An 18,010-nucleotide genomic window follows, 5' to 3' on the forward strand; every position below is an offset into this window, starting at 1 on the left:
ACCCCCCACGTACCTGGGTAGGGCAAAAGAAAAAAGAATAAACAGAGACGAAAGAATAGGGACGGGACCTGCACCAGTGGCAGGGAGCTGTGAAGGAGGAAAGGTTTCCATACACTAGGAAGCCCCTTCGCGGGCGGAGACTTCGGGGCCGCGGGGGAGAGCGCAGCAACAGGGGTGCGGAGGGCAAAGCGGAGAGATTCCCGCACAGAGGATCAGGGCCGACCGGCACTCACCAGCCTGAGAGGCTTGTCTGCTCACCCGCCGGGGCGGGCGGGGCTGGGAGCTGAGGCTCGGGCTTCGGTCAGAGCGCAGGGAGAGGACTGGGGTTGGCGGTGTGAACACAGCCTGCAGGGGATTAGTGCGCCACGGCTGGCCGGGTGGGAGTTCGGAGAAAAGTCTGGAACTGTTGAAGAGGCAAGAGACTTTTTCTTACCTCTTTGTTTCCTGGTGCGCGAGGAGAGGGGATTAAGAGCGCTGCTTAAAGGAGCTCCAGAGACAGGCACGAGCCGCGGCTAAAAGCGCGGACCCCAGAGACGGGCATGAGACGCTCAGGCTGCTGCTGCCGCCAACAAGAAGCCTGTGTGCGAGCACGGGTCACTATCCACACCCTCCTTCTGGGGAGCCTGTGCAGCCCGCCACTGCCAAGGTCACGGGATCCACGGTCAACTCCTCCCGGAGAACTTACTGCGCGCCTCAGGCAGGTGCAACGTCACACCGGCGTCTACCGCCGCAGGCTCGCCCCGCCCTCCGTGCCCCTCCCTTCCCCCCAGCCTGAGTGAGCCAGAGCCGCGGAATCAGCGGCTCCTTTAACCCGGTCCTGTTTGAGCAAAGAACAGACGCCCTCCGGCAACCTACACGCAGAGGCAGGGCCAAATCCAAAGCTGACCCCCTCGAAGCTGTGAGAACAAAGAGAAAGGGAAATCTCTCCCAGCAGCTTCAGAAGCAGCGGATTAAAGCTCCACAATCAACTTGATGTACCCTGCCTCTGTGGAATACATGAATAGACAACGAATCACCCCAAATTAAGGAGATGGACTTGAGAGCAAGATTTATGATTTTTTCCCCTTTTCCTCTTTTTGTGAGTGTGTAGGTGTATGCTTCTGTGTGAGATTTTGTCTGTATAGCTTTGCATGCACCATTTGTCCTAGGGTTCTATCCGTCTGGATTTTTATGTTTCTTTTTTAAATTTCTTTTTCTCTTAATAATAATTATTTTATTTTAATAACTTTATTATATTTTATCTTACTTTATTTTATTCCACTTTATCTCCTTTCTTTTTTTCCTTCCTTCCCTCCTTCCTCCCTCCCTCCCTCCCTCCTTTCTTTCTTTCTTTCTCTCTTTCTACTTCTATTAATTCTTTCTTTCTACTTTTTCTCCCTTTTATTCTGAGCCGTGTGGATGAATGGCTCTTGGTGCAGCAGCCAGGAGTCAGTGCTGTGCCTCTGAGGAGGGAGAGCCAACTTCAGGGCACTGGTCCACAAGCGACCTCCCAGCTCCACATAATATCAAACGGTGAAAATCTTCCAGAGATCTCCATCTCAACACCAGCACCCAGCTTCACTCAACGACCAGCAAGCTACAGTGCTGGACATCCCATGCCAAACAACTAGCAAGACAGGAACACAACACTACCCATTAGCAGAGAGGCTGCCTAAAATCATAATAAGTCCACAGACACAACAAAACACACCACCAGACGTGGACCTGCCCACCAGAAAGACATGATTTAGCCTCATCCACCAGAACACAGGCAATAGTCCCCTCCACCAGGAAGCCTACAAAACCCACTGACCCAACCTTAGCCACTGGGGACAGACACCAAAAACAATGGGAACTACGAACCTGCACCCTGTAGAAAGGTGACCCCAAACACAGTAAGATAAGGAAAATGAGAAGACAGAAAAACACACAGCAGATGAAGGAGCAAGATAAAACCCCACCAGACCTAACAAATGGAGAGGAAATAGTCAGTCTACCTGAAAAAGAATTCAGAATAATGATGGTAAAGATGCTACAAAATCTTGGAAATAGAATAGACAAAATGCAAGAAACATTTAACAAGGACCTAGAATAACTAAAGATGAAACAAACAATGATGAAAAACACAATAAATGAAATGAAAAATACTCTGGATGGGATCAATAGCAGAATAACTGAGGCAGAAGAACGGATAAGTGACCTGTAAGATAAAATAGTGGAAATAACTACTGCAGAGCAGAATAAAGAAAAAAGAATGAAAAGAACTGAGGACAGTCTCAGAGACCTCTGGGACAACATCAAATGCACCAACATTTGAATTATAGGGGTTCCAGAAGAAGAAGAGAAAAAGAAAGGGACTGAGAAAATATTTGAAGAGATTATAGTTGAAAACTTCCCTAATATGGGAAAGCAAATAGTTAATCAAGTCCAGGAAGCACAGAGAGTCTCATACAGGATAAATCCACGGAGAAATACACCACGACACATATTAATCAAACTGTCAAAAATTAAATACAAAGAAAACTTATTAAAAGCAGCAAGGGAAAAACAACAAATAACACACAAGGGAATCCCCATAAGGTTAACAGCTGATCTTTCAGCAGAAACTCTGCAAGCCAGAAGGGACTGGCAGGACATATTTAAAGTGATGAAGGAGAAAAACCTGCAACCAAGATTACTCTACCCAGCAAGGATCTCATTCAGATTTGATGAAGAAATTAAAACCGTTACAGACAAGAAAAAGCTGAGAGAGTTCAGCTGAGAGAGTTCAGCACCACCAAACCAGCTTTACAGCAAATGCTAAAGGAACTTCTCTAGGCAAGAAACACAAGAGAAGGAAAAGACCTACAAAAACAGACCCAAAACAATTAAGAAAATGGGAATAGGAACATACATATCGATAATTACCTTAAATGTAAATGCACTAAATGCTCCCACCAAAAGACACAGATTGGCTGAATGGATACAAAAACAAGACCCATATATTTGCTGTCTACAAGAGACCCACTTCAGACCTAGAGACACATACAGACTGAAAGTGAGGGGATGGAAAAAGGTATTTCATGCAAATGGAAACCAAAAGAAAGCTGAAATAGCAATTCTCATATCAGACAAAACAGACTTTAAAATAAAGACTATTAGAAGAGACAAAGAAGGACACTACATAATGATCAAGGAATCGATCCAAGAGGAAGATGTAACAATTGTAAATATTTATGCACCCAACATAGGAGCACCTCAATACATAAGGCAAATACTAACAGCCATAAAAGGGGAGATCGACAGTAACACATTCATAGTAGGGGACTTTAACATCCCACTTTCACCCATGGACAGATCATCCAAAATGAAAATAAATAAGGAAACACAAGCTTTAAATGATACATTAAACAAGATGGACTTAATTGATATTTATAGGACACTCCATCCAAAAACAACAGAATACACATTTTTCTCAAGTGCTCATGGAACATTCTCCAGGATAGATCATATCTTGGGTCACAAATCAAGCCTTGGTAAATTTAAGAAAACTGAAATTGTATCAAGTATCTTTTCTGACCACAACACCATGAGACTAGATATCAATTACAGGAAAAGATCTGTAAAAAATACAAACACATGGAGGCTAAACAATACACTACTTAATAAGGAAGTGATCACTGAAGAAATCAAAGAGGAAATCAAAAAATACCTAGAAACAAATGACAATGGAGACACAACGACCCAAAACCTATGGGATGCAGCAAAAGCAGTTCTAAGGGGGAAGTTTATAGCAATACAAGCCCACCTTAAGAAGCAGGAAACATCTCGAATAAAGAACCTAACCTTGCACATCAAGCAATTAGAGAAAGAAGAACAAAAAAACCCCAAAGCTAGCAGAAGGAAAGAAATCATAAAAATCAGATCAGAAATAAATGAAAAAGAAATGAAGGAAACGATAGCAAAGATCAATAAAACTAAAAGCTGGTTCTTTGAGAAGATAAACAAAATAGATAAACCACTAGCCAGACTCATCAAGAAAAAAAGGGAGAAGACTCAAATCAATAGAATTAGAAATGAAAAAGGAGAAGTAACAACTGACACTGCAGAAATAAAATAAATCATGAGAGATTACTACAAGCAACTCTATGCCAATAAAATGGACAATCTGGAAGAAATGGACAAATGCTTAGAAATGCACAACCTGCCAAGACTGAATCAGGAAGAAATAGAAAATATGAACAGACCAATCACAAGCACTGAAATTGAAACTGTGATTAAAAATCTTCCAACAAACAAAAGCCCAGGACCAGATGGCTTCCCAGGCAAATTCTATCAAACGTTTAGAGAAGAGCTAACACCTATCCTTCTCAAACTCTTCCAAAGTATAACAGAGGGAGGAACACTCCCAAACTCATTCTATGAGGCTACCACCACCCTGATACCAAAACCAGACAAGGATGTCACAAAGAAAGAAAACTACAGTCCAATATCACTGATGAACATAGATGCAAAAATCCTCAACAAAATACTAGCAAACAGAATCCAACAGCACATTAAAAGGATCATACACCATGATCAAGTGGGTTTTATCCCAGGAATGCAAGGATTCTTCAATATATGCAAATCAATCAACGTGATACACCATATTAACAAATTGAAGGAGAAAAACCATATGATCATCTCAATAGATGCAGAGAACACTTTCGACAAAATTCAACACCCATTTATGATAAAAGCCCTATAGAATGTAGGCATAGAGGGATCTTTCCTTAACACAATAAAGGCCATATATGACAAACCCACAGCCAACATCGTCCTCAATGGTGAAAAACTGAAAGCATTTCCACTAAGATCAGGAACAAGACAAGGTTGCCCACTCTCACCACTTTTATTCAATATAGTTTTGGAAGTTTTAGCCACAGCAATCAGAGAAGGAAAGGAAATAAAAGAAATCCAAATCGGAAAAGAAGAAGTAAAGCTGTCACTGTTTGCAGATGACATAATACTATACATAGAGAATCCTAAAGATGCTACCAGAAAACTACTAGAGCTAATCAATAAATTTGGTAAAGTAGCAGGATACAAAATTAATGCACAGAAATCTCTGGCATTCCTATACACTAATGATGAAAAATGTGAAAGTGTAATCAAGAAAACACTCCCATTTACCATTGCAACAAAAAGAATAAAATATCTAGGAATAAACCTACCCAAGGAGACAAAAGACCTGTATGCAGAAAACTATAAGACACTGATGAAAAAAATTAAAGATGATACAAATAGATGGAGAGATATACCATGTTCTTGGATTGGAAGAATCAACATTGTGAAAATGACTCTACTACCCAAAGCAATCTACAGATTCAATGCAATCCCTATCAAACTGCCACTGGCATTTCTCACAGAACTAGAACAAAAAATTTCACAATTTGTATGGAAACACAAAAGACGCCGAATAGCCAAAGCAATCTTGAGAACGAAAAACGGAGCTGGAGGAATCAGGCTCCCTGACTTCAGGGAAAGCTACAGTAATCAAGACAGTATGGTACTGGCACAAAACCAGAAATATAGATCAATGGAACAGGATAGAAAGCCCAGAGATAAACCAAAGCACATATGGTCACCTTATCTTTAATAAAGGAGGCAGGAATGTTCAGTGGAGAAAGGACAGCCTCTTCAATAAGTGGTGCTGGGAAAACTGGACAGGTACATGTAAAAGTATGAGATTAGATCACTCCCTAACACCATACACAAAAATAAGCTCAAAATGGGTTAAAGACCTAAATGTAAGGACAGAAACTATCAAACTCTTAGAGGAAAACATAGGCAGAACACTCTATGACATAAAACACAGCAAGATCCTTTTTGACCCCCCTCCCAGAGAAATGGAAATAAAAACAAAAGTAAACAAATGGGACCTAATGAAACTTCAAAGCTTTTGCACAGCAAAGGAAACCATAAACAAGACGAAAAGACAACCCTCAGAATGGGAGGAAATATTTGCAAATGAAGCAACTGACAAAGGATTAATCTCCAAAGTTTATAAGCAGCTCACGCAGCTCAATAACAAAAAACCAAACAACCCAATCCAAAAATGGGCAGAAGACCTAAATAGACACTTCTCCAAAGAAGATATACAGACTGCCAACAAACACATGAAAGAATGCTCAACATCATTAATCATTAGAGAAATGCAAATCAAAACTACAATGAGATATCATCTTACACCAGTCAGAATGGCCATCATCAAAAAATCTAGAAAAACTGAATTGTGGAGAGGATGTGGAGAAAAGGGAACCCTCTTGCACTGTTGGTGGGAATGTAAATTGATACAGCCATTGTGGAGAACAGTATGGAGGTTCCTTACAAAACTACAAATAGAACTACCATATGACCCAGCAATCCCACTAGTGGGCATATACCCTGAGAAAACCATAATTCAAAAAGAGTCATGTACCAAAATGTTCATTGCAGCTCTATTTACAATAGCCCAGAGATGGAAACAACCTAAGTGTCCATCATCGGATGAATGGATAAAGAAGATGTGGCACATATATACAATGGAATATTACTCAGCCATAAAAAGAAACGAAATTCAGCTATGTGTAATGAGGTGGATAGACCTAGAGTCTGTCATACGGAGTGAAGTAAGTCAGAAAGAGAGAGACAAATACCGTATGCTAACACATATATATGGAATTTAAGGGAAAAAATGTCACGAAGTACCTAGAGGTAAGACAGGAATAAAGACACAGACCTACTAGAGAATGGACTTGAGGATATGGGGAGTGGGAAGGGTAAGCTGTGACAAAGCAAGAGAAAGGCATGGACATATATACAACTACCAAACGTAAGGTAGATAGCTAGTGGGAAGCAGCCGCATAGCCCAAGGAGATCAGCTTGGTGCTCTGTGACCACCTGGAGGGGTGGGATAGGGAGGGTGGGAGGGAGGGAGACGCAAGAGGGAAGAGATATAGGAACATATGTATATGTATAACTGATTCACTTTGTTATAAAGCAGAAACTAACACACCATTGTAAAGCAATTATACTCCAATGAATGTAGCAAAAAAAAAAATGATGGGGAAGGTGGAACAGGAGTCAAGTGATCTAGGCAGAGAAAATTGAATCTGTGAGGTACTGAGGATCTTGTCTTAGTTGAAAAATTGGAAAAAGATAGGAATCAAGATTGGGAAGGACCTGATATTAGACTGGAAAGGGAAATTGGTGGGTGCCAGATTCTGCTGAGGTGCATCAGGAGGATTTTGCTCTTCTTCCAAAGAGCTGGGCAAGCTACATAATTTGTGGGGGTCAGTGAAATAAAAATGCAAAATGAAGGGGTTTCCCTGGTGGCGCAGTGGTTGAGAGTCCGCCTGCCGATGCAGGGGACAAGGGTTCGTGCCCCGGTCCGGGAAGATCCCACATGCCGCGGAGCGGCTGGGCCTGTGAGCCATGGCCACTGAGCCTGCGCGTCCGGAGCCTGTGCTCTGCAACGGAAAAGGCCACAACAGTGAGAGGCCCGCGTACCGCAAAAAAAAAAAAAGGAAAATGAAAATTCAGAGCCCTTTTTACAGAAATTATTTAGAATTTCAGTATAGTGACAGCAGGATTGTTCTAAGCACTGTGCTTTGCATGACTGCATAGGTTACAAGCCCATGATGTTGCCCCTGCCTAAAGGCAATGAGAAGCCAAGGAAAAGTGTTAAGTAGAGGAGAGAAGTGATTGGCTGGCACGTGAAAAAGATAAATTCTTCTGTTTTTCTACCGTGGCGCATTTAGTTAGTGAGTAAAGGCAAAGGAATATGAACATCTCCCAGATGCAGGACTATAAATGATTTCTAATATGATCTTTATAAGTCATGTGCCTAGATACATAGGTGTCCAGAATCCACTCTCAATTCATTAGTTGTGGTAGTAAAATGGTAAAGTCTGGGATTTTTGCTTAAGGTCATCGTATTTAAACCATTATTTAAATACACTTGAATAACTTTATCCTCTACTCATTTAACAACATAAGCTCAAAGTTTCAACTAGTTGACAAGAATTATGCTTAAAATAATATTGTGCTTCTTGTTTAGAATCAACTGATATTCTGTGACCAAAGTATTAACATTAAGATTTCAGAAGTATGAAAGAGGAAATAATTTAAAGCATACAAGAAGGAACAACTTCCTGCTAATCCTTGTTTGTTGTAATGATTTGCATATCCTGCTTAGAAGGTGTGTTCTGTTGTTTTAAGATAACAAGCTGTATTTCATAGGCAGCCTGTATTTAAAAATACTGAGAATCAAATCTTTTGCTCATTACCAGTGACGAAACAAATCCTGAGTATTGTATGATGTAGTAAGATATAAGCAAACCAGAAAAAAAAGAATTCTCAAGCAACCATTTTAGGTTTTACAATAAGAATCCTAAATTTTTTGTGTGTATGTATTTTAAAACACCTTATAATAATCACCAAATTTAAAAACTTGATAGTGATCCACAGTTTACTTTTTGAAACACAGAGAAAGAATTTTCTTTAAGGCCTTTAATGACAAAATAGAGGCCAATCTAGTAGCTTTTTCTTAGTTTGACATCTCTAGAAATTGGCAACTTTATTATTATTGGTTTTTTTTCATCTGTTTAATCCAAGTTTATAAATATTGATCGTGAAAATCTCCCCAGCTAATACTATTTTTTTAAAAAAGATATTTGTTGTATAATTTGTAAATTATGATAATAAAAATATTTTATATTGTGGGCATCATTCTTCTTTAGATATATGCTATAAAATGTAAGAAATTACCTTACTTAATATTGTTTGTGGTTTGACTATATAAAGCATCTTAGAGAGTAACGTTACATGAGTAAAATGTGGGGAATAAAAGTGGTACAGTTCTCATATATTAAATTAGGATTTGTTAGTGTAGAGCAATGCATAGTGGGGAAGTGAGTTCTTGATTTAAAGTTACTCTCAGTCTAACAGGAGAAACAAGGCAGACACAAAAATAAATATGTAACAATAAATAGTCACACTATAAGACCTCACCTGGCTGTACAGAACTGTTGTTCTGTATGAGGGTTAAATATCTAGGATGTCAGATACAGGCAGAGGTAATGAGCAGATGGGCCTAATCTTAAAGGCAGAGAATCGGAAGGTGGATGTGGATAAAACTCAGACTGGGAACTGCAAAGGAAAGAGGGGTAAGCCCTAGAAAATTATGGGTTTGCAAATCTTATATGAGATAAAAACCAGTATCAGTATTAGATGGCCACTGGCAATGGAATTATATTACTAAGGCTTAAGATTGATAGGACATTCTAATATTTTAACGGCTGAGATGCTCTTGGCTTCACATAAGAGAAAACTAGAGATAACTTAAGCAAAAATGGAGATGAACAAATGGGTAAAGACCCATCCCCAAGCATGTAATTAAACCTAGGCCTCTCAAAAAATAAGTAATATTTTAAACTGTCAAAAAAAAAATTGATAGGACATTCAAAAAGAGTCTCTGCCAATCTAGGTGAGATGATGATAGAAAAATTAATTAGAATTAACATACATATGGCAGAGAATAGGGTGGATAATTGTGCTGGTCTAGTTTGGGATCCTGGTAATAAAAGAAGACTTCATGAGGGAGCTGGAATAATTATTGAGCTTTAAAAGATAAGAGTGAAACTGCTAGATAACTCATGATCATTATTATTGCCTAATATTTATCTTTGTTGCTTCCAAATATGTTGAGTAAACTGTAAGACTTACCTGCAGGGGAAAACAGGACTTCTGCCTCTGAAATGCAATTCCATCTCAATGCACAATCAATTGAAATGAGTTAATAGTGTGATACCATGTAGTTATTATAATTGGACAAATATATCTGGGTTTAATTTAACTTGATAGACATATTCTAAGGAGTTAAAAAGCTTTCAAAGTGGTTAGAAAAGACTCTTAAGGTCTTATTCTTAAAAAGAGATTTTAATTTGAAAAATAAAAAATTATAGTTATGATTTTTTGTACAATTATATTGAAACAATAATTGTACATAGAAATAATGATAAAATTACTTGCCTAGGTCCACAGGTGATGATTCTTCCATTGTTTGTTCCACAGGCTCAGAGAGGAAAAAACTAAGTACACAATCACTCTGAAAAATAAGTCAAAATAAAATATTTTTTCATATCTTACATTTATTTATTGTTCCTATTCCCTAGTATTTAAAAACGTTGACCCTAATATATAATGTTTATAGATACCTGTTTTATTTATAGATATATCTATATTTACAGATTCCATAAATAGAAAAAAATATACTGGGAAGTTTATTAAGTCAATGCTATAATTTTACACCAAGTTAAACTTAACTTTTATGAGATTAGATATCTGGTTATTTGATATTTCTTTAAGAGGCTCAGGTGTGCTCTGCTTTTAGAGCTCACCATATGTTTATATTCTTGAACTTTACAATTATGCATGAATCTCACACCTCCTTTTTCTAGAAAATGTGTACCATTGGACAAAGCTTTTGAAGAAAAATTACCCTCAGTAGGACACAGATACTCAGTGAAAACTCATTACTCCTCAAGGTTCAATTCTAGAAATGCTCACTAATTACTGACTACACCAATGCCATAGAGGAATGTTAGGGGATATTTAGAAACAGAAAGATGCAAAAGCTGACCCCTCTCTTTAGAACACAATCTAGTGGAGGAAACAGATTGTATTGAATGCTTTAATAGAACTTCTAGTTCTGTTTAATTTTAGAACAAATAAGTGAGTGTGCTTCTCTTTTAAACTGAGATTGTCACAAACAAACTGACATTTAACCTGGGCTCCAAATAAATGGGCTAACTGGTGAATCAGAATAACTTTTCCTTAGTGACACTGACACACATTTTGTTTTAAGCCATTATATGACCAAAGCAGCCCTTCCTATATTATTATCTGAAGGGCACCACTAAATAATTGATTATTTCTTTTGACTATCATAAGCTGATGCCATAGTACCTGCAAAGCTGCCTGACATTCTACCCAGTTAGCCTTCATTCTGTGCAATGGCTCTTTAAAACCTCTTCCAGAAACTTACACTTCCAACTCTGACTCCTTTGCTGATGATTTTGTCTCCACTCTAGAGAAAATAAAAGGCAGATGGAAACTCCTATATTTCCTGCTACAAAATCTACAGCTGCACAAAGCCACTTTTTCTCTCTTTTTCCTGCTACACGGGAAGAAGCGTCTCTCTTATCTATTATAAGTTGAATTCTACCCTCCGAAAATTTATATGTTGAAGTCCTAACCCACAGTAGCTCAGAATGTGATCTTATTTGGAAATAGAGTAATCGCAGATGTAATTAGTTAAATTAGGTTGAGGTCATATTGGTGGAGGGTGGACCTCTAATCCAATATAAAAAGGGAAAATTTAGACACATTCATGTAGCAAAGATGATGTGAAGAGACATAAGGAAGAAATGGCCATCTACCATCTGTAAGACATGGACAGAGGCCTGAAATAGACTCTTCTTCACAGCAGTCAGAAGGAACCAACCCTGTTGACACCTTGATTTCAGACTTCCAGCTTCCAGAACTGTGAGACAATGCATTTCTGTTATTTACATCACCCAGTTTGTGGTACTTTGCTATGGCAGCCCTAACAAACTAAGACATCATCCAATGCTGATCACGTCTTTCTGTGTCCTAGATTCTATTCCTTCCTCTTCAAGAACCTTGTAGAATATCCCAATCTATACTTTAGTGTCTTTTTCTTCCTCCCTTCCTCCCTCCCTCTTTCTCTTTCTTTCCTTTCTTCCTTCTTTCTTTCTCCCTCCCTTCCTTCTTTTTCTTTCTTCCTTCCTTCCTTCCTTCTTTCTTCCTTTTCTTTTATTTTTCTTCCTCCCTTCCTTCCTCCCTCCCTCCCTCCAATATCAAGTGTGGCCAACTCTCTCCATTTTAACAACTAACAAACAGATGAGTCAAACCACACAAAGTACACTCACACAAAAATAATGTCTTGTCACTAGTGCTCCTTTCAAGTCCTATTATTTTTCTCCTCTTTGACACAAACTTATGGGAAGAGCTGTCAGCACTCACACTGGTTCCTCTTCTTCAACTTCCACTCACTTTATGATCTATCACACTCAGGTTTCTGTCATTAATCGTCCTCTGAAAACGCTCTTACCATCATTTCTCTTTTTTAAAGTCATTTTTTCCCCTAAATCCAATGGAGATTTTCTTGGCCCTTATATAACTACTCCATTTTTAGTGAAAAACTCTCTTTCACTTGCTTTCTTGATAGCAAGTTCTCCCAGTTTTTCTTCCATTTGTCCTGCCATCTCTTCTTAGACATTTTTCAGGCTCCTTTTCCTTTTGCTTATAACTTAAATTCTAGCGTCCCTCACTTCTAGGCCCATCTCTTTCATTACTCTAACACATTCTTTCCGTGTGATGTTATCCCTTTTGGTGGCTTCTATAATGATGCACAAATCTAGACCTTTATCTCAGATCTATCTCTTGAGTCTCAGCCCTCTACATCAAAATGTCTTTTTATTGGCTTCCTTGACTAAAGATAATTAAAACCCCCAAACTACACACTACATGCATTTTCTTTCCCCTCGATTTGCTACTTCTTCCTGTATCCAGGCTCAAAATAAGGTATATCGTTTTGGACTCTCCATTCTCCCTACCCCACACAAAAAGTTAAATGATAAGTCCTATTAATATCACCTCCTAAATACCTCACTTATCCATTTCTTCCCTCTAGGTATACTGTCATCTTCCTTGTTCTAGTATCATCACTTCTCACCTAAGTTACAGCAAGTGTTCCCGACTCTTTTCTTGCTACCCTTTCATCCAGTCAATTCGTCACACAATTGCCAAACTGATCTTTCAAAATAAAAATCTAATAATTAACTGCTTAAAACCCAGAAGTGACTCCCCATTGCTCTTAAGCAAAAAGATCAACTGCTTAACAAGGCTTGTAAGACCTTTCTTGAATGGGATCTTGCTCATTTCCCTATCTTCATCTCTCACCATTTCTCTTCTAGTATATTAACTATACTGAATTATATTTCCTCAAGTGTGTCATGCTCTCTTATCTGTTTTTCTACACGCTCCTTTCTCCATCCTTTCCACCTCTATCCACCCATTTGCCCAAGTTTTATCACATTCTCTCTTCTCTACTCTTTTAGCCTAGTCAGTGAGATATCAAGAGCAGAGATCACTTATTCACTCATATTTAATATAGTATTTTTACTCAGTAACTATTTATTAACAGAAACTGAGATCTGTATTCAGATATAGAATACATTGGTCTTCTAATGCAAATATTTTTATCTGTGTAGCAGTTTTATGCATCATTGTAAACTAGTTAATTAGCAATTTTTATCTCTACATATTGATCTCTTGTGAACTTGTATAATAATCTATCCTCAAGAAATATATCCATCTTCAGGAAGCTGACCAAATCAAGTTTTTTAGTTTGAAAGTCTGAAATCAAATTTCAGAATTTGTTGAAGGGAATTTGACCTTCTTTGGCTTTTGACAACCAGTCAATTATTATTCTCTGGCAACGTTTTGACCTCACCTCCTAATGGTTATTAAACTTCAAGAGTAGGCAGAATATCTTCCCAATTAGTGTCTGAAATGTCACCAATAGCTAATTATTCCCTTGTATTTACACTGTCATATCCTTGAAACCTACATTTGTAATTCCAGGTGTGGGTGACATGCTGAATACTAATTTCTTAATGTAGCAATATTGTTTTCATTCTTGAGGAAAAGCATGATCCAGTGTCAATGGAAGGGAGAAATCAATAAAAATGATTAAGAAGATAAAAAAAAGTAGTATTGCTTGATTTCAAAATAATCAAATTTTCTCCTCAGATTTGGTTTTACTTATGTACATGTATCCCACAGCTTTTTAGCACATTGCACTACTGGATAGTTTGGAGAATTATAGAAATGTTAGTGCTACAGTTGCTCTCACTGACAACCTGAACCAGGGTTTTCAGTTGGGTTTGTACTGACCACCAAGCAGCGTGGCTATATTTAGTTGTGTAGGTTGTATACTGAGCAACTCTAGGGGTGCCATTTTTACATTGACTACAGATATAATCCTAGTCTGCAGGGCTTTCCATATGTAGAGCTGCCAGATATAACAAATAAAAACAGATGATGCCCATGCAATATTTACAATATACTTACACTAAAAATATTTATTTGTTTATCTCAAATTCAAAGTTAACTGGGCAGCCTGCATTTTATCAAGCTATCTGACAATTTGAGATGCTTAAAGACGTATGGGCACACTTTTGGTTGTCTCAATGACTGGAGGGTACAGTTGGCAATTAATGAGCAAGGCTACTTATCTTAAATATTCTGAAATACCAACAATATTCTCCCATTATTAAGAATGTTGTTTTTCTGGGGACTTCCCTGGTGGTCCAGTGGCTTGCGCTCCCAATGCAGGGGGCCTGGGTTCGATCCCTGGTCAGGGAACTAGACCCTACATGCTGCAACTAAGACCTGGCACAGCCAAATAAGTAAATAATAAAAAAAAAAGAATGTTGCTTTTCTGTTTAATTCTTCAAATGGTAATAGTCTTCTGGAGGACAAGCTCTGAATTTAACTACTTCATTCTAGAAATGAGAAAACTGAATACCAGATGGCATAAGTGGTTGACTGATTGAGATTAGTATAAAAAAGAGAATGTAGAGTAAATCAGTAAGCCCAGGCCCACCTGTGTTACCACTGCCAATGACCTATAGATGTGAAGAATACATATGGGGATAGGTGGGAGATGTGCTTAGAGAGAGTTTCGTAGGAGTCCTAGAGCATGCTGGTCTTCTGCACAAGCTTAAAGCTACTGGGACCTATTGATGAATTTTAAACAGAAAAACATCATGATCAGATATTTCTTAGAAAGGTGACAGTGCAGCATTGTGGAGGAAAGAGAAAACAGCAGTCAGCCTTGGAGAATGTCATCAGCAAAGCTCCTTATAAGCTCAACTTATTATATTCTCTGAACAGTCCCTTCTGCTTTCCTTTTAAGTTTCTGAAATGGTAGTAGTGCTGTCTCACATTCCCTTTATAACCCTGGTCCTGGGGATGGGGTAGGTATCCTCCTTGCATCTCCTTGATCTTCCAATCTCCACACTTTCTTCCCCTATAAAAATGCCCTGCTTTGAATATCCATGTCTACTGACTATACAGCCCTCTCCCTCTTGTTGTTGCACTTGTCTACTGATCTCTAGGTCACTGGCCTTCATTCCTACAACATTTTAAACCCTGGAACATTGTCATTTTCTCCACTAATACTTGTCATAATTCACACTTATTTTAACATTGACACAAAGCATCCTTCTTTATGGTAGATTCTTTGTTTTTAACTCATCTTATCCAATAATCTTGTTCTGCATCTTACTCCATCACTCACTCTTGTTCTCTTGATCTTATCGGGATCAGTGACTGAAGTTCTTCCATTGTCTTGATTTCTAGCCTCTGAGTCTACAACCACCCACTCCCTCCTTTTCAGCTCTCTCCCTCTAGTTATATAACTCGAACAATCTGTTGACCTTTTCACTGACCCTAACTCCTCTCATTATTATCATATCCCTCCTTGGCCAATATGGATCTCACGGTTAATACTTATAATAACTCTCTCATATACTCCTTTTAACTCTTTTGACCCTTTCTCCCGTTTTTCTATTATTCACTTGGCAAAAAACAAAAATGAAAACAAAACAACTCTGGTTACTCTCTGCCGACTCTGCAACTGTAACAGGTGTGCTGAATGGAGAAAAGCACTCAACCGTGCTTACTGATCTTACTTTCACCTCATGCCCACTACCCACAAGTTGGTGCTCAATTTTCTGGCAATTTTTCACATCACTACCCCATTTATTCTTCCCTTCACCTACAGGACTATTTAATACCCTAGCCTCACTCCTCAAAATGCCTACATGCTTTTCCCCTCTTTCAATCTGTTCAAGGCTCTTTTTTTATTGGCTGCACTGTACGGGCTTGAGGGATCTCAGTTCCCTGACCAGGGTTTGAACCCAGGCCATGGCAATGGAAGGGAATCTTAACCACTAGGTCACCAGGATCTCCTATGGCTGTCTTCTTGTTTACAGAAAAAACAGAAGCAGAAAAGGATTTCTATAAGCGCTCAATATCTATCATCTTACCTTACCTCTGCCATTCCGTCCACTACATAGGTGGACTGCCTGTGCTTTAATTTGAGACTGATTTGGGCACTAGATCACATGCTGTTCTTCTCTAGTCAAGATCATCGCTCTGGTATATGGCTAACTGCAACACCAATTTTTGCTTCTTCAGTGGATTTTCCTACCAGCATACACATATGCTATAATCCATTTCAGTAAACAAAATTCTTGACTTACATTTCCCTGCACACTGTTTTTTTCCTATTCATCTTTAGTAAAGATTCTGCAAGGATTGTTTTCCACTTTCTATCCCAAATTTCTCTCTTCACATTCTCTTTTGAACCCATTCTAATAAGGTTTTTGTTCCCAGCACTCTCATCAAACTGTTTTTGTTAAATTCACCAATGATATCCATTCTGCAAAATCCAGTGGTCAATTCTCAATTTTTGACCCATTAGTAGCATTTTAAACAGCTTGTCATTCCTTCTTCTTTGAAGTAATTTCTTATCTTGGATTTCAGGCACCATGTTCTTTTTTTTTTTTAATTAATTACCTCCACGAGTCATTTATTTATTTGGCTGCACCACATGGCATGCAGGATCTTAGTTCCCCGACCAGGGATTGAACCTGTGCCCCCTGCAGTGAAGCGTGGAGTCCTAACCACTGGACCAACAGGGAATTCCCAGGCACCATATTCTTTTGGTTTCCAACAGATTGCTCTTTCTCAGTCTATTTTGTTGATTCTCTTCCATCTTCTCAAACTTTAAAGTTGGTGTGCTGCATGGTCTCATATTCAGACCTCTTCTCTTTTATATTTACATTTCTACCCTAAGTAACATCCAGTCTCATGGCAATGAAAACCAATTATTAATTGAAACTCCAGTATTTATATTTCCAGCCTCTCTTTTCCCCTCAACTCAAGACATTCAACTTTCCACTTGACATCTCTACTTAGAAGTCTCACAGGCAACTCAAACTTAATATATTTTGATCCAAGCTCCTGAAAACCCTCATTCCGCACTGCTCTTACTACAGTTTTCTCCATCCATCACAGCAAACATTCAACCAAGGCAAGCTTGCATGGCCATGAAGGTGGGTTGATGGCCTGCACTTATCCTGATTAATCAGTTCCTGTGCCCTAACAGTTGTCAAATATTTGGAACAGCCCTCCTATGTAAAACATTATATATTTGGTGAATAAATTAATACATGGTTGGTATTTGTCTTAAGGACTCTGAAGTTATTGGACTTTGATATCAATGATCCATGTAAACACATTAGGTTATATTGAACACTCTATGAGGTTATACATATACATTCTTTTGCTAGAGTAGATGTTTATCTAACTAATATAGGATTCTTAGTGTCTAATAATGTGTTCTTAAATTAGAAATTCAGTCAATAAAGAGCAAACTTGAAGCCAAGTGAGAAATTTTAAATCAAAATCTGCATCAGCTTATATTTTAAATTCAGAGCTCACATTAATATTTTGTTTACCAATTATATTATTAAGTTATTGGTAATTCAAAATCATTGATTTTTGAGACAGTTGATCAATTCAGAGTTGCTCAAAACCTAAGTGTTTTTCCAGTATCCTATGAACATATTCTTATTCTCAAAGACTACAGAGTTAAAGTCCTTGCAAAGATCAGAAGTGATGCAATATAACACTGAGATCAATTTTTCCTGTCTTTAAAATAACACATTAAGAATTCCCATTTATTAACAGACCAGCCAACATCTAGAACTGACTGCAAGATTTAGTTTCAGTGAGTTAAAACAATAAGCTAAATCTCTCTCAAACTCCATGAAGCACCGTAAAAATGTGAATTTAAAAATGAATTCCCATAAGCATTTTAAATCAAAGTTGAACAGTAATTGTATTTTATTGCTTTTTTCATAAAGCAGCT

General features: G+C 38.3%; 1 protein-coding gene across 2 annotated transcripts in view; it reads right to left on the reverse strand.

The window, feature by feature from the left end:
- PIK3C2G (phosphatidylinositol-4-phosphate 3-kinase catalytic subunit type 2 gamma) overlaps positions 1 to 18,010 on the reverse strand; it is a 353,351-nt gene that overhangs the window by 67,651 nt on the left and 267,690 nt on the right. For both annotated transcript variants that reach the window (XM_065887110.1, XM_065887109.1), the window contains one exon: positions 10,012 to 10,087. In XM_065887110.1, the coding sequence (XP_065743182.1) occupies positions 10,012 to 10,087 (76 nt within the window). The remainder of the gene's footprint in view (positions 1 to 10,011; positions 10,088 to 18,010) is intronic.

This window comes from Phocoena phocoena, chromosome 11 (genome assembly GCF_963924675.1).
Source record: "Phocoena phocoena chromosome 11, mPhoPho1.1, whole genome shotgun sequence".
Taxonomy (NCBI): domain Eukaryota; kingdom Metazoa; phylum Chordata; class Mammalia; order Artiodactyla; family Phocoenidae; genus Phocoena; species Phocoena phocoena.